The following is a 23,115-nucleotide window of genomic DNA, read 5'->3' as shown; positions in this document are numbered from 1 at the left end:
GTGTACAGATATTTGTCAAATTAATTAAAGACCGGTGTGCCGGTTCTTCTGGTGAAGAAAAGGTTTTTCATGTCATACTTACCTTTGCCACAAACTGTTGTTTGTACAGTGCTCGACATCCTTCGAGTTTGGTGACGCAAATACTGTATGGAAAAATGTTTTTATTTTATTTTATTTTATTGAGATTTGTTTTGTTTGTGATTTGCATTAGTTGGTGCTATGAAGAGAAGTGTCTGTTTTGCATGCTGAAATAGATAATGTTGTGTACGTATACAGATATGCAGATGATTTATGCGTATTTCTTAAAGCTGACTAGTTATTTCGGCTATGTTTACAGCTTGTTTTATTCGGAGAAATTGTGTTGGCTCGTTTTCCTTTTGATTTTTTCAATACAATTTTGTTTCGACCAGCAACGCAAAGATTAATTTCAATTTCCACCGAAAAGCAGTAGTCGATAAACGACTATCCGAGGCTCCATTGAGGCACTGATTCAGTAAGTTTCAAAAATTCATACATGACAAAGCTAAAGTGCAGTAGTATTAGTGGCATGCCTGCAATCACGTTGGTCAAAGAAAAGGGCAGCAGCGGCGGCTTAGAATTAAAAAAAATGCTAAAACATGGGCTGCTAAATGGCGTGGGAAAATTATTTTGTCACTAGACTTTAAGGTATTTTCAAATAGAGAAAATAATCTCAGTGACCAAAAATCCCAGATAATATACGATTTTGACCAACTTTTTTTGGATTTACGAAAATGACCAACAAAATCGTAATGCGATCTTTAATTCGCATTGCGATCTCCACTATCGCAAATTCGCGTTGCATTTCGCGTTGCGATAGTCGAAAATCGCGTTGCGATTTTCCATTTCGCGTTGCGATAGTTGAAAATCGCGTTGCGATAGTTGAAAATCGCGTTGCGATTTTCCAGTTCGCGTTGCGATAGTTGAAAATCGCGTTGCGATTTTCCATTTCGCGTTGCGATAGTTGAAAATCGCGTTGCGATTTTCCATTTCGCGTGATTTTCCATTTCGCGTTGTGATAGTCTACAATGTCGTTGCGATTTTCCAAATTCGTTGCGATAGTCTACAGTTCGTTGCGATTTTCCAAATTCGTTGCGATAGTTAAAAAAAAAGATTTTGTTTCTTAAGAATTTTCTCTAAAAAGATAGTATCCGCGTGGACGTGTCGAAGAACGTATTACCACGACCACGACCACGACCCGACCCGACCCGAGATGGAGGGCTGCGGCGGCGGCACGCGAGAGTCCCCCTTGTTCTCTATCACTCAACAAGGAAGTGGGAAAGCCAAGCCTTAAATACCATTCCCAATAGTGTTTCCAATACTATGTGGGATTTGAGCATTACCAACACTTGTTCTCAATACTATGTGGGATTGAGCCTTAAATAGTGATATTATTTTTGAATGTTTTGCTTAAAATTACAATAATCGCGATTGATTGTAGATTGACTTTTAATTATGACATATTTAATCGTATAATACTAATGCAATTGGTTGCTGATTCAGTTATTTTAAGGTGCATGATTGTTAATTGTTTCCTGAATAATCACATTGTATTGGAAACAAGTGTTGGTAATGCTCAATCCCACATAGTATTGGAAACACTATTGAGAATGGTATTTAAGGCTTGGCTTTCCCACTTCCTTGTTGAGTGATAGAGAACAAGGGGGACTCTCGCGCGCCGCTGCCACCGTCCGTCTCGTCTCGTCTCGTCTCGTGGTCGTGGTCATACGTGTCTTCGACACGTCCGCGCGGATACTATCTTTTTATAGAAAATTCTTAAGAAACAAAATCTTTTTTTTTAACTATCACAACGAATTTTCGCAACGAATTTGAAAAATCGCAACGACAACTGTAGACTATCGCAACGAATTTGGAAAATCGCAACGACAACTGTAGACTATCGCAACGCGAACTGGAAAATCGCAACGCGAAATGGAAAATCGCAACGCGATTTTCAATTATCGCAACGCGAATTTGCGATAGTGGAGATCGTAATGCGAATTAGAGATCGCATTGCGATTTTGTTGGTCATTTTCGCAAATCCAAAAAAGTTGGTCAAAATCGTATATTATCTGGGATTTTTGGTCACTGAGGTTATTTTCTCTTTCAAATATTAGTCTCTAAGCTTCAACTATAAATACCCTAGCTCATTTAGCTTCAAAATAATCCTCAAATCATTCTAGCTCTCTCTCGAGTATTTTGTAAACACCTGTAAATTTTCTTCCTTTAGTAAAAGATCTGCGGTAGTCTGGAGACGTAAGCATAATTAGCTGAACTCCGTTATCAATTTCGGATATTATTTTTTCGCTTTTATTTCGCATTCTCACTAATCTGGTTATAGGAAAATTACTCGTTCTCGTTTATTTCCCAACAACTGGTATCATGAGCTTTTGGTTGTGAATTCTATCAATTTTTCTGCGAGGATACTATTCACATGAATAGTAAATTTCGTAAATAGTGAAATTTGGTTGGTGATACGAGCTTGTCGACGGAGGTGTTGTAATACATGGTGATTCGCAGAAATTGTCAGAAACGATCCAAACAAAGCTAGATTCGAGTGGGAGCGATGGCTACAGACGAAGGGAATGTGAAAATTGAGAAGTTGAATGGTGCGCTCAAGACCTTCTTGGAAGGACTTAGACCAAGGCAATGCTCGGGAGAGAGCAAGGTGACGCTAGAGACTTTCGGAGGCCATAGCTGTAGCCAGAAAGCTGACTGAGCTTGCAGGTGTCAAGCCAAGTAGCGATATGTCGTCCAGGCCCATGCCCAGAGATAGCGACAATGATAGGGTAGACCGGGAGAAGGTGCATCAGATAAATGGTAGATAAAGCTCTTTGAGTGGCCAATGTGAGTCATCGACTGTTCGTAGCCAAGGAAAGCCATCGGGAAAGAATGGCAAGGCTAAGTATGGTGCGAAGAAGAAGGTGAGAAAAGAAAAGTTAAAGTGCTACTTCTGTGATGATCCTCATTTGATTAGAGGATGTCCCGAGAAGCGTCGTCTTGCAACCATCATGAAGAGGATGAGAGAATGAGAAGTAGCAGGAATTGGCGCGGTCGCAAGTGTTAAAGCTACCAAGCCAGGGAAAAGACTTGGTCCGATTGAGGGGATCAATGCGGCCAAGCAAGGATCAAGACGAGGCAAGGTTGTTGATGTTGAAGCAACCGAACCCGGAAGAAAATGTGACGAGACTGCGGGTGTCAAAGTAGTCGAGCACAAGAAGGGACCCAGTGCGATAGCAAGAGATAAAGCCGTCAAGCCGATGGTGCAAAGTGAACAGGTTCGTTCATAGTATGCCAGGATGGAGGCGTGGTCAAAGTTGAGGCGTCTCAGGCATAAAGGGACACTTAAGGAGTATGTGAGCCGATTCAGAAAACTCATGCTCAAAGTCCCAAGTTTGACTAAAGAAGATGGGTTCTTCACCTTTATGTTCGGATTGAAACCATGGGCGAAGAACGTGTTGGAGCGAATGGAAGTCAAGGAGTTGTCTAAAGCCTTGACAGCCGCCGATTCCATCAAAGAATTTGGAGTCGAGAAGAACAAGACCTCCAAAGCAAAGCGGAGGGTAGCGGCAAGAGATTTCGTAACGAAGGCAAGTCAGAGGATGAGGAATGTTGTTCCTCAAGTGGTAGGGAAAATCCACTCAGTGATGAATCAGATGGTGAGTCTGGGGAAAATGTGTGCAGTCTGGGGAAAATGTGTCCAGTCTTGACACAAGTTCGAGTGTCAAAGATGCTAAGCCGATGGTAAGAGTCGAGCAAACGAGGGGGCGCAGACTTAAGATGCCAGAAGTGTTACAAAATTACCTGAGGGGAGCCGAGTCATCCAAGGTGATGGATGAACCCAGGACCGAGTTGTCTAGAGAAGAGGACGAACCCAGGATCGAGGGGGCGTTAAGAGTTGGCTCAATACGGTTAATTTTTTCCAAGGCAAGTAGAAGCCAAGTGCAAGAGGAGTTAGCCATGTCCAAAGAGTTTGCCGAACATGTTCGTGTAGAACATGTCTTCAGAGACCATCATAATAGAAGGGTCGAAGCAAGGGCTTGCCGAGGATGTTCAAGTGAGGAACAATCCTTCAAAGACTAGTAAACAAGAGTCGAAAGAAGCCAAAACGTTGAGGGACAAGGCAGCCACGGAGAAACTGCCCAATAACAAGTGGGTTTACAGGGCGATGACTACAGACAAACTGAAGTTGTGTTCAGCTTCAGTTAGCATGCTAGAATAACAAAACCAGAAACGCTGTTGCATTGATCGAGGTGTGAAGACAGATTAAAATCAGTCTTCAAGTGGGAGATTATTGGTCAAAGAAAAGGGCAGCAGCGACGGCTTAGAATTAAAAAAATGGGCTGCTAAATGGCATGGGAAAATTATTTTTAGTCACTAGACTTTAGGGTATTTTCAAATATTAGTCCCTAAGCTTCAACTATAAATACCCTAGCTCATTTAGCTTCAAAATAATCTCCAAATCATTCTAGCTCTCTCTCGAGTGTTTTGTAAACACCTGTAAATTTTCTCCCTTTAGTAAAAGATCTGCAACAGTCCGGAGACGTAAGCATAATTGGCTTAACTCCGTTATCAATTTCGGGTATTATTTTTCCGCTTTTATTTCGCATTCTCACTAATCTGGTTATAGGGAAATTACTCGTTCTCGTTTATTTCCCAACAAATCATACTACTGTTTCCTTTGTTTTCCACTTGCATTTTATGGATGAGTTGTTCCTTTACTTTCACTATTGTTTCGAGCCTCAATCCAGTCGGAGTGATACTTGTCGTCATAAGAAACAACCTTCCCATCAATGAATGGTTCTCCTGCAGAAAAAGAAAATATGAAAAGTTCATAATAATCTGTTAGAAAAATCTACTTGTACAAATGGTTACATCAGTGCTTGACACTCGATCATTATAAACGCAGGAGGACTACATGCATGTGATATTAATACGGAGCAAAGGAATAAGTGCAGGCAGTTTAGAAAACTAATACTAAATGGTTAAATGACCATCCAATTTTTGAAAGGAATAGTTGCAACAGCTTAATCTATCAAGGTTCAGAAGTGCAAAAGATTCATTTAGGTCATGATTTCCACTCAAAAGAACTGATACATAAAGAGGAAGAGTGAAACAAATATCAAACAAGATGATCCAAAGCAACATCAATTCTCCAAAAGTAATATATCTATCAAGATTCATAACACGAATGAACTGAACGCCATTCAGCTCTATCAAGATTGTTGACAAAGAGTGAGGATAAGAGTGAATAGTAGCTTCATTTTGATATATAACTACAGAGCATAAGCATATCATCAATTGACAATCGAACTGTGAAACCAACACTTAAGTGCAGATGAACTACCACGCCTTGATGCCTCAAGTATTCCGCTTACTTCTTTAATAGAAACACAAACACCAAGTTCTAATGTATGAACAACAGAAACGAGAATTTTGATTAATATTCGAAGATAAATTAATACTGTGAGCCCCTAATCTATAGAGTTGGCAATTAATAATAAATAATTACAATACTATTAGCTTCCATTACCATTCCAGAAAGGCCTCCTGCAATCGAAACGAAACAAATACATCTGAAAAACAATCCCCCTAATCTATAATGTTTCTGTTTTCAGATATACATCTGCAGTCTGCAACACTATCTTCAAATGTAATAAACCAATAACAAAATTACATCAAATCCCATGCGCTCTGCCAGAAATGAAGCATAAAAATTGACTAATGCCGTATCTCTGCAGTACACTATTTTGGTTTGAACACTGAGCATAAGGCACTCTTCAACCCCTACATTGCCTAAGGAGCAAAAAAGCACTCGCTATGCAGTCAAGCAAATGGTGCTAGGCTATCTAGAAAATGTCTAAAGCTCCTACGCTGTTTGGTGCTAAGGCACAATGCCCAGACGCAAACCATGACAACACCATGTAACATTGTCCATGCATAAATGTACGGATAACAAATACATAAATGCTCTTCATAAAATCAACAAGAAAGTGAAGGAGAAACTAACCTTCATTTACACCAACATAAAATCAGAATTGAAGCTTTCAAACGGAATTTGGATGATACATTCAGAGTCTTCAGTCTCTTCATGTTTCTCTACGGTTGCATAAATCTTCCCAGAATTGAAGCTTTCAAACGGAACATTGATGATACGTTCAGTCTCTTCATTCTTCTCATTCTCTTTATTCTTCTCTACTTTTGCATAAATCTTCCCAGAATCAAAACGCACACAGAATTTTATGTAGTTAAGAAGCACGGGCGACTCAGAGTACCAAGCAAAACACTTTAGGTCATTGCCCAAATGAAACAGCTTAATTCCACTGATACTGGTTGGAGCAGGTACTGGAGACTTACATAACCACTTGACGTCCAACCATTTCTTATGGACCAAGCGATACCCCCCGAAATATTTTCTAAAATCAGTAAACCAATCTTAGTCCGGTGGCTCATAGAGAGAGTATATAACGTCACCCACGATTACCGATACATCAGACCAGTAGCGCAACGATGGATCGAGGCATTCCCATGATTCAGAGATAAGGTTGAAGGCCTGAAGAAAACAATCGGAGCCGAAGTACACCAGAATTCGAGATCGGGAAGACTGAAAGAGAACAACGTTAGATGCAGATTGAAAATACAAATCAGAAGCCACGAGAGGGTTCGGCAATTTATCCCAACGATTTAGTTCTACATTGAAAACCTCGGCAAAAGGAGCAGCTTTTAAAGGAGTTGACCGGAATACGTAAATCTTTCGTGGTGTAGCAACAGCCGCGGGTGTAAAGCACGAGGCCATCATAGGAGGAGCTTGCTTCCATTTACCATCAAGTCTACCACAATCAAAGTAGAAAACACAGTTATGCATGTCGTCACGGCCAAAATTTTTATCGGGACAAAAGGGATCCCCAAGGCAGGTTCAAGGACGTAAACTCGGTTGCCACAAGCAACGGCGGTTCCATAATGACGAGCCTCGAGCGGCATCGTATTCAGAGTCTCACTGATTTCTCCACTTTGCAGATTCAGAGTGTGCCACTCAACCCTGTAAACTTTCCCTCATACCTCTGATTATCTTCAAAATCCCTCTTCTCTGGACGGCAATCCGAATGATGTATCCAAGCGCGGAAAGGCAAGGCCTCCAGCACTCCATCCCGCCCTCTAACGCCAAGGTGATTCCAGGAATGATTATTTGCACGCCTCATAATTCCCCCCCCCCAGCCTTACAGCTTACTCTAAGACCCGTTTGGATCAAGGATTTGTTCATTCCCAACAGGCATATTTTTTTCATGATTATGGATACTCATGTTTGGTTGGGTAAGATTTTCAAGTGAGGGTAATAATTTAATACCAACGGTAATTTTTAGTGTGTTTATTCCGAGAACGTTATTCCCACGTGTCTTAGGTATTTTATTATTTCCGGTTCTAAGGGCTAAAATAGCCTTCTTTTCCCGTGAGCTTGTTTCTGCGATATCTTCTTCTCCCGTGAGTTTGCCTCTGCGAAAATTCATCGTTTTCCATTGAGATTCTACTGGTAAGATTTCTTCTACATTCCCTTTCTTTTATTTTCCTAGCAACGAGAGAAACTTTATCTTTACCTTTCTTTTCTTCTCCTCAACCTTGCTGTTCGAAATGAAAGGTCGTTAAATCTGTGGATTCGATTTTTAAAGCTTATTGGTTGATTTCTTGTTGTTTTCATCATTTGTTTGGTTGATTGGAAAATTTTACTAAAGTTATACAAGGTTGCCTTTTAAGTTCTTTGAGTAAATTATCTCAATTAACTCATTTAGTTTCTATAAATTTGAGAATATTTCGCTATGGGATCATTTTTTTTAGTTTTATTAGTAGCTTCGTTGATTTCTATGGGATTTTATTGCTTCTCTATTTGGTTCTTGTCCATAGAAAATAATTGATTGAGGGGGCTGATTCAAGTGGTCTCTTTTAGCTCTCTGTATTTTTTAGATTGTTTGCTTCCAATATAAAAATGGATTTTTTTATGATAATCTACGGAAAAGGTTGCTTCTTGATGCAAATTTCAATCTTTGTTTTTAGATGCATAAATTTAGCATAAATATGTGCTTTAGGTTCTATCCGAAGTCCGAATTTTGTATTCCAGCTAGCATAGTTTGCAAAAACTAGATTATATGTCAGACTGTGATTCGAGTTCAGGCAATGCAATTTCCCTTGCCCATCTTGATGACTCTACCCAGTTCTAGAATTTGAAATTATGTGATTCTTGGTTCTCGATGACAATAAATGTCAATTATGTAACATAAGTTATGTTGATATGAAACAGAGCCAGGATCTAACAACAATTTGGAGGAACTAGGGGAAGGGTCAAAGGAGGTTGATCTGAATTGAGCAAAATTCTTTCACTTCACATTTCTGTTTTAATTTGGCAACGTAGAATGGAACAATAGAACGGTATTTCTTTGTCACAATTACACTTTATTTTTTTAACTTGGGTATGTTAGGGAGTCAACTTCCTTTATTTTTTTAACATTTACGTGGATTTCATTGTCACAATTACACTTTCAAGTTAATTGAACCTCTACTTTGACAACCCTTACACTTGTTGACAGATTACATATTTTTTCTGTTAGATCAGGAAAAAAGAGATTAAACGTGCCCCAAACAATTACATGCAACATAATGTCCTAGGAAACATTGAAATCCTTGACCACCTTGTCGCCGCATGAAGCTGATGTTGAGCAGCCAAAATCAATTAAGCAAGATCTTGAACTTGGTTTGGCAGGCAATGGGAGTTCCTTAGTTCTGGCTGGCCTTCATGCTTGCGGAGATCTCTCAGTAACAATGCTTAAGTAAATGTCAAATTATGTTTGTAAGCTATTTTTTCCCTAGCCTTACTACTTGGATGAATGATGATAATTGTAGTATCCATCTTAAGTCTATATATTAAAATTGTGCATTCAAATGTAATAGATTGAACATGGACACACAATACACAGACACAATGACACAAGATTGCTAAAACATTAGGATACTTGTATAACAAGACATGGCAGTTAAAAATAATTTTAATAATAAAGGATAAAAATAATGTCAAATTAGGAAACATAGAACTTTTAGATTTGGAAACTTTAGGGATATAGATGTCATTGTTGGCTGGAGCATTTGATACGGGTACTGCAGTGCTGAGGCATTGAAGTTTTGACAACAGGTGGGTTACTACAGTGCCCTTGCTTCAAAATACTAGGGACTATTGTAGAAGGACTGCTGCAATGCCCTGCTCTAAACTCTTGCTTTGTGTTCCATTTCACTCCCAAATATTTCCATTTGAACCCGGTTACCTAAGTCCTCTTCACTAGAGTTGTAAGGATCCGAAGCAGGTACCTAATGGCTAATTATGTTTTAGGACAACTAGTTTGCTGCACTTTTGATGACCTTCCACTACATCCTTTTTCTCTTCTTCGCATGGTCGTGGTAATTGCCTAGTGAAGATCCCGCTTTGGGAAAATTTTCTTTTGACATGTATTAGATTGGTTGTGAAATTTGAATTACTTATAAGATACTGCAACTTTTCCTTGTGCTGCAGCTGATCCTTCAGGTGTAAGGTTGAACATGGATGCCTCATCCAATAAAATGTCCTTGCATGCTCTGGTAGTAGATGTGAAGGGACTCTGTCTTCCGATAAGTATTCACTTTTTGAGAAATTTTGTGTCTGGATTATGTCGTCTTGGGCTTAAACCATCGAATGATATAAATTTCCATGACATTTGGAAGGAAGCTTAACCCTATGTTGTACATCTCTCCAACTCAAATTTTTATGGTTTTCATATAAAAATCTAGGTTCATTTGGATTAAAAAGAGAGAATATTATGCAATTGTCTTTCAGTGGAACAACATGCCATGCTTAATATACTTCTAAACTTACTATAATTTATTTCAAATTAGAGGAAATTTAACTGGAAGTGGAAGAGAATAAAGAAATATAAAATTATAGACAATATGATTTTTAGTGTTATATTTTCTTACTTATTAGAATTATGTTTTTGTAATATAAATTCATGAGATAAATAATAATGATAAAGTATGCATAATTAAGTATAAATATATAAGATAAATAAATAAATTATTGTATATAGAAGATATAATAAATATTATATCTTAGATAACAAAAATAATTTACATCTTTTTATTATTATGAATATCTATGATAAATTATTGTATATAGAAGAATGTAAACCTTGTCGGTTGGAAAATATAAGAAACCTCCCAGTGAATGCGTCATGTATGAACCGAAACTAGTTTCCACAATGTAAACATTTAGTTAAATGTTGATGTAAAATTTTAATATATTTTTACATAAATTATGTAAAAATTAATATTAATTAAATTAAAATAATACATGATATATTTAAATACTCAAGTAATATATTATCAACAAATATATTTTTTATATAAATAATTTTTATTTAAACATTTATAATTTAACTTGTTAACAAATATAGAACAAGGAAAATTTGGTAAAATATACATTCCAGTAATCTTTTATTCCTTCAACCAAACACTGTAATCTCACATTCCTGCCAAACCAACCAAACACAGTAATGTAACATTCCCAGTAATCCTATTCCCTGGTAATCTTTTATTCCACTGGTAATCTTACATTCCGTGAACCAAACGCACCTAAGGGGGTGTTTGGATGGGGCCCGTTTGGTTAGCCCGGGAATCTCATTCTCGGTAATGTAAGATTACCAATAGTGGATTTTTGGGTATATTACCGGGAATGTCATTACCTCCCTTTTCTTAGGTATTGTTGGATTACCGACGTTTTGGACTAAAATGTCCTTAAATTTTTTTTCTTTCAAAAATATAATTCTTCTGTCATTGAATAATAAAAATTCTACGAATGTTAAAGTATAAATTTATTCTTAAACTATTTTAGATTTACAAAAAAAGTCAATAATTAAAATTTCATATGAAGTTCATGGGTTAAAATAAAATTTTACCATTTCATTAAACCTTTTTATATTTTCAATTTTGTAAAAAAAATTATATACATTTTATGAATTTAAATTTTTTAAAGAAAATATATAAATATTTTTCAACTTGTTAAAAAAAATATATAATAAGGACAATTTGGTCAAATATATATTCCAATAATATTTTATTTTTTTAACCAACATGGTAATCTTACATTTCTGCTAAGTCAATCAAACACAAAATACAACATTCTCAGTAATCTTATTCTCTGATAATCTTATATTCCCACTGGTAATCTTACATTCTGTGAACCAAATACACCCTAAATCTAAAAAACAAAGGTGAATCCAGGCCTTTTGCTTTTATTTCTAGAATCCCTTAGAAATAGGGGAATTGTAATCCAATTTCATCAAATGAGGGAAAGTAAATTATATTCATAACATAATGGAATTTAAATATGAGAGAATGTGAAATTTAACCATACTACCCTCATCAATCTTTAAGCATTCGGTCGAATTTTTTTAAAAAAAATCGGGATCGGGTCGGATTTTTAAAAAAAAGAAATTCAGGTTCGGGTCGGGTTGGATTTTTTAATTTTGATATTTGGGTTGGGTGGGTTTTTTAAGTGTAATATTCGAGTCAGTTTTTTTTAAATTGGGTTCAGATCGGGTCGGGTTTTTTTTAAGTTTGATATTAGGGTCGGGTCGGTTTATTAAGTGTGATATCTGGGTCGTGTTTAGGGTTTTAGATTTAGGGTTTAAAATTTAGGTTAGGTTTAGAGTTTAGGATTCGAGTTAGGTTTAGGGTTTTTTAAGTCACTGATTTTATTAAATAAAAATAATTTTTTTATTATTTCGTGTCGGGTCGGGTTTCTAATTCATATATTCGGGTCGAACCAGGTCTGGTGAAACTTTATTTTGGTTGGATCAATCGGGTCTCGGGTGGAGGTTCCCTTGTTCTCGGGTCGGGTCGGGTGGACCAAAAACCCGACCCAACCCGACCCATGACCATCCCTATTTACGATGATTTTAACTTATGATGTTTATTAGCATGATTTTTATAATTTATTAAAATAAATAATCAATCAATAAAATGAAAATTTAATATTTTTTTAAATTTTTATAATATATTGCTACATGTAAGTTATAAAACAAATTAAAATAAAGCAAAAAAATAAGAAGGGCAATTCTGTCATTTTATATTACTGAAATCAAATTCATTTGACATATATGTGAACCAAACAGAATATGGAATTAGATTCCAATTCAATTTCTTGCCAACCAAACAGGTTTCAGATTCAAATTTCAATTCATTCACATATTCCAATTCGCTCATAAACATTCCAGCGAACCAAACGTCACCTTAAGGTTTTTTCTATTTGGGATAAAATGGGTTGTGTAATGTTGATGAATTGGGAATGGGGCTGGGTTCGGGACATTTCAATAAATATTTGGTAAACTATATATTTAGTCACTAACCTATTCATGTAATTTAAATTTGGTCTCGATATTTAGCCTACTTTTGCCATTTTCTTGTGTTGCCTTTTACAGGTTTCACTGTTCTTTTTTTTAAGTTAAACTTGTAATTTTTAGCCATATTTTTCATTTCTAGTATTGGGTAATCCACAAAAAAGTCTCCCCACTATAAGATACTTTTTAGTTAGGTCAACTAATCATGAAAACTTATAAAATGATCACTCAATTAATCCAAAATTACAAAATTGTCCATTTTCATTAAATTATTGAAGGCGACTAATAAAATACTTGAATTAACATCATTTTTTAAAATAAGAAATGATATTCTAGTTATAATATATTAAGTGATCAATATTATTATTCATAATTGTGACAATAAAACTTTTTTCACTAGTAAGTTTATCATTTTATAATAGTATACTTGTGATAATCTTAAATTACATCACAAGTATCACCACAAGAGTAAAGGATTTTACAAACAAACTGATAATGATTATTAGTAATTTTGTCACAAATATTAAACTTTTGGTGACAAAAATTTTGTACGACACTATTAATAAAAATAAGTGTGATGGATTTTTATTTCGTCACTGTTATGGTAATAACTATGATGATTATATTTTTCTCACAATTAAATCATCACTATAAATATATAATTATGATATAAATTTCACCGTCAAAAAAATTTGACACTATTAAAATATGTAAATTGGTGCAATTATTTATTTGGCGAGAAATGATATGATAGTGACGATATATAAAGTGATCACTATTATTTGATATTTATTGTGACAATAAAGTTACTTGCCACTTACAATTTTACTTTTTGTTACAATAGTATATTGACAATAATAATAATTAAAATTATTTTTATGATAATTTAGTTTGTCAAACGGTAAAATTTTGTTATAATTAGTCTTAGGTTTTAATTTAATTAATTTTAGTTTGTATACATTTTAAAATTTTTAATTTCAATAATCATCCAAATTATACAATGACTATATGAATAATAAATGGTTAATAAAATTACCTTAATCTTTTAAATATATTATTTTATATTATTATGAATTTTATTTTTATTAACAAAATAAATGACCGACGATACAATAAGCTTTGATAGTGCCATTTAATATTTAATTATGATTAGTTTTTTCTTCAAAATAATTGATTAATTTTTATATGTAATTTATGATCTTTATGGAGATATGAATTTTGCAAACACCAGTTAATTATAAGTATTTTTCTTTTTTAATTTAGGACTTTTACTATAAGGGGTTAATATATTGTCAAATATTTTTTATTTTATTTTTTTAGATATAATTTAAGAACACTTGGTATTATTTTAGATTTAAATATTAATATTTATATGATTATATTTTAAAATAAATCTAATTAATTTTTATATTTATCTTTCACAACGTATTTCATATGAAAAGTCATAAAAAATTAATTAAATTATAATAATAAAAATAATAATTACTATTATAAATATTAAATAAATAAAATTAATTTCAACAATAGTTTAACATAATTTTTTGAACAGCATATATTTCTTTTTAGTACAGTGGTTAGGCGTTGCATTCTTTCCTAAAAGTTACAGGTTTGATCATCTTAAAAGCTATGTATTGTTAATTTATCAAAAATAACATGGCACTAACCGATGACAATAATTGCCATACAAGTTCCTAAAGAAGATTGATACAACTAAAATGTAATATCTACTAATAAGGATGATACTATTGTCTAAATTTTTGTCGTTGTTATTAATATTTTTGTGTCAAAAACGTAGTCACAAAAAATATAAATACTTGTGACAATTCATTAAAGTCGTCACTAACGTTTGGTTACTAACAAACAATTACTGTGACAACATTGATGGTCACAAAATATACTTTCAGTGTCAAATAAATTTATCACAATTTCAATTAATAATAGTATCGAACATTTGGTCATTAAAAATACTTAGTGTGACAGTATTGATGGTCACAAAATATATTTTTAGTGTATAAAAAGCATCACAATTTATATTGATAATTGCGTGGAATAAACGGTCACAAAAAAACGAATAATGTGATAATTCTTAGAATAATTTTCTCTAATGTAATAGTGACGGGTTATAGTGACAATAGGTGACGACTTGAAAATTTTGTCACTATACGTTTTAGTGTTTTTAGTAACCATTTACAATGTTATTAAAAGTGTATTTTCTTGTAGTGACTATTTAACGTGTCAGTCTACAAATAACTATCATAATCCAAGAACTACACTAACATTAAAGATTACTATAAAATTTCTCAGCAAAGACTGATGGAGAGATCTTTCCTCTTCTTCCCCTATCAAGGATGCAGAACATGACTTATCAACCTAAGACCAAGTTTACGCCATAAAATCACCCGTTAAGATTTCCTTCCAAATTAAAATGAGTGAATCATTTATCTACATTGATACAAGTACTAAAAAAAACAATACGATATTCCTAACTTTTTTTTTTCTTTCAACGTGAACTGTTGTAATATTTCAACATGACAAATTTTCTAACTTTCCCGGAAACTAGTACATGGAAAAATTGACTGAAACTCATTGTGGTGAGAATTTGTTAAATTAGTTGCAAATTTACCTACTAATTCTTCATTAGTTTATGCTTATGAAACACGAATCGGTCAACATAATTTAGAAATGCAGGAAACTTTCGTGTGCATCAATGTTCAAAGTCCTGTTAGCCATTTAGAAATGCAGGAAATTTCCAAAAGCTGCTATAGGTTCTTGCGTGTTAGACTACCGCATTTGCCTTTGCAATTCCACCATTTGGTTCAATTCCCACCAACCCCCCCATCTAAAGCTAGAAATATCTGGCTTATAAAAGTTTGGTAATTATGAAGAACTTTTGAAATCTCTTTTGTTTCTGATAATTCTAGTTAAAACCAGATGCTTGTGCAAGGATTTTTCTTGGGGATGAAGTAGAAAAATGGGGCAAGGAACATTGGTATTACATCGTGTAACTTTAAAATTGACAAGGATTGATTAAAATATATTTAAACAAAAAAATGGGGATTCAGACTTGATTTGTCTAATTTTATAATTCACAGGATCTAATAAGGTTTAAACCAAAAATATGGATCTAATAAGGTTAAAGAAGTGCTCCTCAAGGAACTACAAGCATGTATGCTGTATATATACACAAAGTAGACGTAATTCCGAGCTATGGCTGACATTCTAAATACCGTCTTTTCAACATGCATTTTTTTCATAATACATATACGTATATATACGCATCAACTGGATGGTTATCTCTTTCATCCCTCTGAGCAAACCAGTATTAGGCCAATGGCTGCTCTTTGGACATCTGGTCTTTTCGGTTGTAGTTGATCGAACTTGCATTATAAGCCGATACTATCAAGCTTCGACCAGCAATGCAAATATCGGTTTCAAGTACGGTTTCCACCAGAAAGCACTAATCGATACAGCGGAAGTGTGAAACGAATATCCGAGGCTCCATTGAGGCACTGACTCAGTAAGTTTCGAAAATTCATACATGACAAAGCTGAAGTGCAGTAGTATCAGTGGCATGCCTGCAATCATACTACTGTTTCCTTTGTTTTCCACTTGCTCTTTCTGGATGAATTGTTCCTTTCCTTTCTTCATCGTTTCAAGCCTGAATCCAGTCGGAGTGATACTTATCGTCATAAGAAACAACCTTCCCATCAATGAATGGTTCTCCTGTATAAAAAAAAAAAAAATTCATAATCAGTTTAGAGAAATCATCTACTTGTAGAAATGGTTACATCATTGCTCGAAACTAAATGGTTCTCCTGTATAAAAAAAAAAATCATAATCAGTTTAGAGAAATCATCTACTTGTAGAAATGGTTACATCATTGCTCGAAACTAGATCGATATAAACGCAGGAGGAATTACATGCGTGTGATATTTATACGAAGTGGAGGAATAAGTGCAGGCATATTAGAAAACTCATACTAAATGGTTAAAAAGCCATCCATCTTTAGAAAGGATTAGCTGCAACATCTTAATCTATCAAGGTTCAGAAGTGCAAAAGATTCATTTAGACCATGATTTCCACCCCAAAAGCACTGATATATACAGTTGAAGAGTGAAACAAATATCAGAGGCTCCATTGACAAGATGGTCCAAAGCAACATCCGACTCTGGTGCACTTTGCTTATTCTCATTCGATTCTCCAAAAGTAACATATCTATCAAGATTCATAAGACGAACGAATTGAACAGCATTCAGCTCTATCAAGATTGCTGGCAAGATAGACCTTAACACCGACCTGTGTTTTAAAAGGCGTGAGGCGCTCCAAGGCGATTAGCTACCCGAGAGCCTCAATTTTTTGAGGCGCTTTGAGGCGAGAGATTCACGTACGCGAGGCGCTTAATTTTACAAAACATTTGTAAATATTTTATAACCATATCTCAAACACAAAACAACTTAATAAGCAAAAACACCAAGTAGCATAGGTCATATTGTATCTCAAAAAGACAAATAAAAACATCATCAATAATCAAAATGCCTAAAACTCGTCTTCATCATCATCATCATCGTCATCAACATCAATCCCAAGCACCTCCTCCTCCCCATCATCTTCGGAAAGTCCAATATCATGTTCTATCTCTTCATCGTCTTCATCAATCAAATTTAGTCCAGTAGAGGGCCTTCTACGAGTGGAGGTTTGGGCAACACCCTTTCCTCTATCTCTTGATGAACTTGATGTAGATGTTCTTCTAGTGGAATAAGTAGCTTGAGATGCCCCAGAAGCTTTATCAACAACAGACCATGTTAAATCATCTCCATCAAAGACAAAGTCGTCCTCCTCACCATCTTCATCGTCCATATGGCCCATCAACCACTCGTTGCTTTCATCTATTTCCTTCAAAAGAATAGGATCTGTGGTGTCCTTTCTTTGATATCTTCGTCGCAAAGCACGATTAAACTTGACATACACCATGTCATTTAAACGACTTTGTGCCAATCTATTTCTCATTTTTGAATGAAGTTGTTGAAAAACGCTCAAGTTCTTCTCGCAACCCGTAGCACTACAAGTTAGGCTAAGAACTCGGATTGCAAATTTCTGTAACTCCGGTGTGAGGCTCCATATGCAAACCACCAATCCGCTATTAACATATAAAATAAATCAAGATTTAATTTTGTGAGGTATGATATATATATATAATATACATATATGCGTCTGTGTGTGTGTTTTTTACCTGGAGCTCTTTTCTTTCTTTGTCTTACAGCCATCGGATTGCCAAAAAGACCTTGGGCATTTTGATACAAGTCTAATTGTTCCCCAATCTTATCTTGAGTGCTCAAATCAGGTACCAGCCTTTGAATGCAAGCATACAACCCGTTCATAACCTCTACACACATTGCATTCTCTGGATTCTCGTAATACATTTCCGGATTTAAAAAAAACCCAGCTGCATACAATGGCCTATGAAGTTGGCAATCCCACCTTGCATCAATATACTCAAAAGCTTTCTTATAGTGTTCTTCTTTGTGTAAAAAACTAAGAGCGATAGTCTCTTTAGCCCTATCCATGGACTCATAGATATATCTCATGGCCGGCTTTTTGTCTCCATCTACCATTCTCAATATCTTGACAAGAGGTCCTGTCAACTTCAAAGCATACACTATATTTCTCCAAAAGCGTTCTTGCAAAATAATTGATGTTAGTCTCTTCCCAGAAGGATCGTTTGACCACTTGGTATTGTTCCATTCTGAAGACGTGATCATCTTTCGCAAATTGTTTTTTTGCTTATGCATCTGGGCGAGAGTGATGAACGATGTTGCAAATCTGGTGATTGCGGGCCTATGTAGGTTTCTTTGATTTGTAAACCTCCTCATCATGTTGACAATGCCAACATGGTTATAGATATAACCAATCATGAAGATGGCGCTTTTCAAAGTATTCCGCACTTTTGGGATCTTTCCAATATCCTCTAGCATTAAATCGATTCAATGTGCAGCACAAGGAATCCAATATAAATATGGTCTAGTTGCCTCTAACATCATTCCTAAAAGAGAGAGAAATAAAAGATTAAAGGGAGAAGCAAGAAGATTCAAAACAAGTAACTATGTAAGCATATGTTAATTGTTTAGTATACCTACCTGCTTTAACATAATTAGATGCATTGTCTGTCACCACTTGTACTACATTCTCCTCTCCTATCTTTTCCACCATATCATCAAGCATTTTAAACAATGTGTTTGCATCCTTTTTTATTTCCGAGACATCCAAAGATTTTAGAAAGACCGAACCTTTAGGAGAATTCACTAAAAAGTTCACGATATCTTTCTGAACAGTTGAATCACGCCATCCATCAGATAGAATTGAGCAACCTTTTAATGCCCATTCTTTCTTGTAATCTTTCAACTCGTTTTGGGTGGATTCTACTTCATTCTTAAGCAAAGGAACTCTAAGCTCATGCATGCTTGGTGGTTTGAATCCCGGGCCAAATTGTGCAACCGCTTCCATTGCAATGTGAAAGCTATCATAAGACGCCGCGTTAAAAGGTAGCCCCGCATCGTAAAACCAACGAGCTATCTCCTTGCAAGCCTTGTCCCTAAGGTCTTTTCGACACACTTCGTTTATTGTTTGTTGTTTCCCACCTTTTCTACCTTTGAGTATGTCTTCTGGTTTTTTAGCGTAAAACTTGTCCATGGGACCTATTTGTTTTGGTTTTTTAAGAGGGGGAACCTTGCTACCTCCTTCTCCCGCACCATCATCATCCTCTTCATCGTACTCATCAACTTCCACTTCATTCGTTGGGAACACGTCGGTATTTTTTCCACTTTCTTTCTGGATCATGTAATAGTCTCTTACTTCTACCCGCACATGCTCGGGACACTTGGGGCATCGTTTAGAATTTTTAAACCCTCCGACTAAATGTTGTTTTACTCGGTATACTCCTCCAGTAGTTGGCTTTCCACAAAATTTGCAAGTAAATCTATGCCTATTCGTTGGGTCAGGTATACTATATTTCCTCCACGGATCAATTGCATCATCAGCGGAACCGGTAGCATCGTCGGTGGCCATTTTAGAAAAACAATCTAACTATCTAAATAAACATAGCAGCAATATATAATAAAAACATAAAATACAATACATAGCAAAAAATACATAACAACAAAATGTATCAAAACAGAAAACTAACAAATTATATATTTATAAACAGAATTTATATGAAGTGTATGAAGTAAAAACAAATTAGCAATAGACTGAAAACAGAAAACTAACAGATTATATATCTATAAACTAACAGATTAGCAATATAAACAGTAAGCTTTTTTTTTTGGAAAAGCATAAAAAACATATTATAACTAACAAATTAGCAATAAAAACAGTAAACTAACATAGTAAAACTAACAGATTAAAAACAGAAAACTATAAACAGAATCTATAAATTAAACAGAATGCATATTGAGCAGGATTATCTATAAACAAATTACATATTTACATTGTGCTTAAAAGCCTAAAATGAGTAAATTCTATATTTCTATGAACAGATTATCTAAACAAATACCTTAATGGCGAAAACCTTAATGATTATATATCTAAATTCTAAACAGATTACCTAACAATTAAACATATTATAGATAAACAATTAAACAGATTACCTTAACAAAATAACAAGTAAGCAGATCACCTTAACAATGAAGCGGATTATATATCTACAGCTGTGATAACCGATAAAGAAAGCTTGTGTCTTCCAATATATAAACAATTAAACAAATTACATTGAAGATGAAGCAATTAAACAAATTACAGTGAAGTAAATTAACCATGTAGGAGTGGAGGGGAAAAGAAAAGCAGATTGTACATACACTATAGTGATACAAATTTTAAAATTAAGACTTACCTTAATGGAGAAAATCGAGAAAGGAGATAGGAGAAACTGAGAAAGGAGTCTGCTTTCAACTTCAACGTAGAACAATCGCTGAATTAAGCATGAATGGAGGAGGGAGATAAAATTTTAGGAGGGAAAAGAAGCTCCAGGGTATGCATCGGAGAAACTAGAGAGCTTGGATCATGATTTATAGACATACAGTAATTAAAAAATTGGACGTTAGAAGGTCAAGAGACAGTTCAAAGTTCCAGGAATACATTAATGTAAGTAATTGGAATTTAAAAGGTCTGACCGTTGGAAGATTAAAAGGTCTGGCTGTTGGAAGAAAATCGAGCCCAGACCCAAAATTTAAAAATGGGTCATTGTACGTGAATCGCTAAAAGCATCGCCTCGTCGCCTCTCACCGCCTCCGACGACTGAATCGCCGCCTCATGTACTTGCCGCCGCCTTGGTGGTCGGAGGCTTTTTTCTAAACGCCTAGCCTCGCCTAGCGCCTCAGGCGCGCTTTTTAAAACACAGACACCGACGAATAGTAGCTTCAGTCTGGTATATAAACACATAACATAAGCATATCATCGATAGACTTCCGAACCGTGAAACGAACGCTTAAGTGCAGATGAACCACCAAGCCTCTATGTCTCATGTATTCCGCCTACTTTAAGAGCAACAGCAAGACCAACAGGTTCTAATGATATGAGCAACAGAATCGAGAATTTCAATTAACATTGCAAGATAAACTCCTAAATGTGGAAGTAATCCGAGGAAGTACACAAGTAATGCTTAATTGCATCCTCTCTAATATCTTTCCATTTATGTTTGAAACGAATTTTATATCATCCTCAATCATAATCTTTTACCCAGCAATCAAGCATAACAAAGTACAAAAGCAAACGACAAGCAAATACACTTGAACGCTAAAACTATACCTCCATAGCTATTATCACCATGATCACCTACATAAGAATCTGGTAAAACCCATTTCACATTAGGCAGGGCTGCAAGCAACCAACACAATTCTTCATCAATTTACAATCTTGAACAAAGAATGGATTTGGAAAACAAAACAGAAAAAAAAGAGCTTACAGTTAATCTTAAAAGCCAAATCTAGTTGGACTTTGCAACCAAATGCATAATAATACTTGGTGGAAACAGAGTATATAGACTTCTTGGCTTCCTCTTCACTGCGTATTAATACAAAAAAATATTAAAAAATTGGCATTTTTAGACTGCAAAAAAAAGGAGGGATTTTGATTTTGGACCTTCCCAAAGCCATGGCTAGGGTTTTAATGTAAGTGTTGACGATCTCATCTCGAAGTGGGTATCCCTTGGGAGCCTCCATAACGACGAACCAGTGTTCATAGTCACATCCATCCACCAGGACTGGAGTTCGAGTCAACTCCACTCTCTTGGGAAGCACTGAGTTATTATATCCCGAGTCGTTGGAGAAGCATCTCGAGAGTATACGTGTACTAGACGATGGATAGGTTGAGAAACGGCGACCGATTAGCTTTTGAACGACGCTTGACAACGGTTCCATTTCGATTCCCGTTTTACCTCCAGTGAGGTGAGGTGAGGTGAGAGGGTTCAACGGGAGTTTGTCGAGTTAATTGCGCTATACATTTCTAACTTATTTTAAATTGGTCTTTAAACTTTTTAATTTCATACTTGAATTATGACTCCCATTTTAAATTGGTCTCCAAACTTTTAAGCTTTCAAATTCATCTCCAAATTATAACCTTCATTCTATGTTGGTTCCAAAATTTTTGAATGTTCTAATTTCATTTCCAAACATTTGGATGATTTAGGGGTACATTATTGGAATGTTCAAAAGTTTGTCGATTAATTTAGAATGAGAGTCATAGTTTGAGAATGAATTTAGAATGGTAAAAAGTTTATGGATCAATTTAGGATGAAAGTAATAGTTTGAGGATTTATAGTATAATTTACTCAATGTTTTGGCACTATTGACTAAAGAATAAATTATGCCATTAGTAAGTAAGGTTTGGTTACGATTCTTTTTTACTACTAAAGTTTTAAAAGCTATAAAACAGTTACTGGCATTAAGAAATATGAAAACTACACCCATGACAATTTAACTACAAGCGAATTTTAATTTATCATCAATTTTTAATTTTATCAATTAAACCACTTAATTGTTTAAACAATGATAATCAATCCACCTATTGTTTATATTTGACAGATGAATTGATGTGACAATTAATAAAATTGATATAATTATTTATTTTGATCTTATCATTTATATATTATATCAATTTGATCATAATTTTAATTTAATTAAAAAATTAAATTATTCCCTTGAATAGTGACTCATATTACTAATAAATCTAAATTAGATATTTCACAAAAATTAAAATTCATTATGAACTTAAGGACTATTCTGACAAGAACCACCCTGAAAGGTACATTTAACATGAAGATGGTGATTGTAAAAGAAACAAAGAAAAACTTTTTTCATTATCTTAAACATTTGTACACTCGGTTAGCGCATGCTCCATTATGCTTGGTTTTGGGAAGTGAAAAACGTGGGCTGGCTGTCCGAGGACCGAGGAATCGCAGCTGGCATGTAAGCATTCCCATGTCATCAAAATTTGAGTCACTCAAATCCTAAATCAGGATGGATCGAGTGGATATTGAGAGTGTGATCATATCTTAGCCACGAATCAAGTGATTTTTAATAAAAGAATTGTTGTTATTCTTAAGGATTTGGATTCGAGCACCATAGATGTCAAGGGTATAAACATTTAATATTGAAATGTTGAGAGTTATATTCAAACATATACTACTTTGTACTTA

General features: G+C 34.9%; 1 protein-coding gene across 2 annotated transcripts; it reads right to left on the bottom strand.

The window, feature by feature from the left end:
• Positions 1-506: 506 nt before the first annotated feature.
• Positions 507-21,900, bottom strand: LOC120179679 (multiple organellar RNA editing factor 7, mitochondrial-like). Of its 2 annotated transcripts, XM_039185211.1 has the most exons (5): positions 21,561-21,900; positions 21,385-21,482; positions 21,228-21,296; positions 4,687-4,824; positions 507-561 (listed from the first exon to the last, which is right to left on the bottom strand). In XM_039185211.1, exons 1-4 carry the CDS (start codon positions 21,836-21,838, stop codon positions 4,718-4,720), a joined length of 552 nt encoding a protein of 183 aa, XP_039041142.1. In that variant the 5' UTR covers positions 21,839-21,900; the 3' UTR covers positions 507-561; positions 4,687-4,717. The 2 variants fall into 2 exon arrangements, with proteins under 2 accessions (XP_039041142.1, XP_039041144.1); XM_039185213.1 differs by lacking the exons at positions 507-561; positions 4,687-4,824 and adding an exon at positions 16,048-16,151.
• Between the last annotated feature and the right edge of the window lie 1,215 nt (positions 21,901-23,115).

This window comes from Hibiscus syriacus, unplaced genomic scaffold (assembly GCF_006381635.1).
Source record: "Hibiscus syriacus cultivar Baekdansim isolate YM2019G1 unplaced genomic scaffold, ASM638163v2 tig00112443_pilon, whole genome shotgun sequence".
NCBI lineage: Eukaryota > Viridiplantae > Streptophyta > Magnoliopsida > Malvales > Malvaceae > Hibiscus > Hibiscus syriacus.
This window is presented reverse-complemented; position numbering and strand designations above follow the sequence as displayed.

Coding starts and splice junctions, on each gene's coding strand:
- LOC120179679 (XM_039185211.1), bottom strand. CDS start 21,838: ATGGAACCGTTGTCAAGCGTCGTTCAAAAGCTAATCGGTCGCCGTTTC. Junction 21,483..21,560: donor CTAGCCATGGCTTTGGGAAG/GTCCAAAATCAA, acceptor ATTAATACGCAG/TGAAGAGGAAGCCAAGAAGT. Junction 4,825..21,227: donor TGGTGATAATAGCTATGGAG/GTATAGTTTTAG, acceptor CTTTTTCTGCAG/GAGAACCATTCATTGATGGG.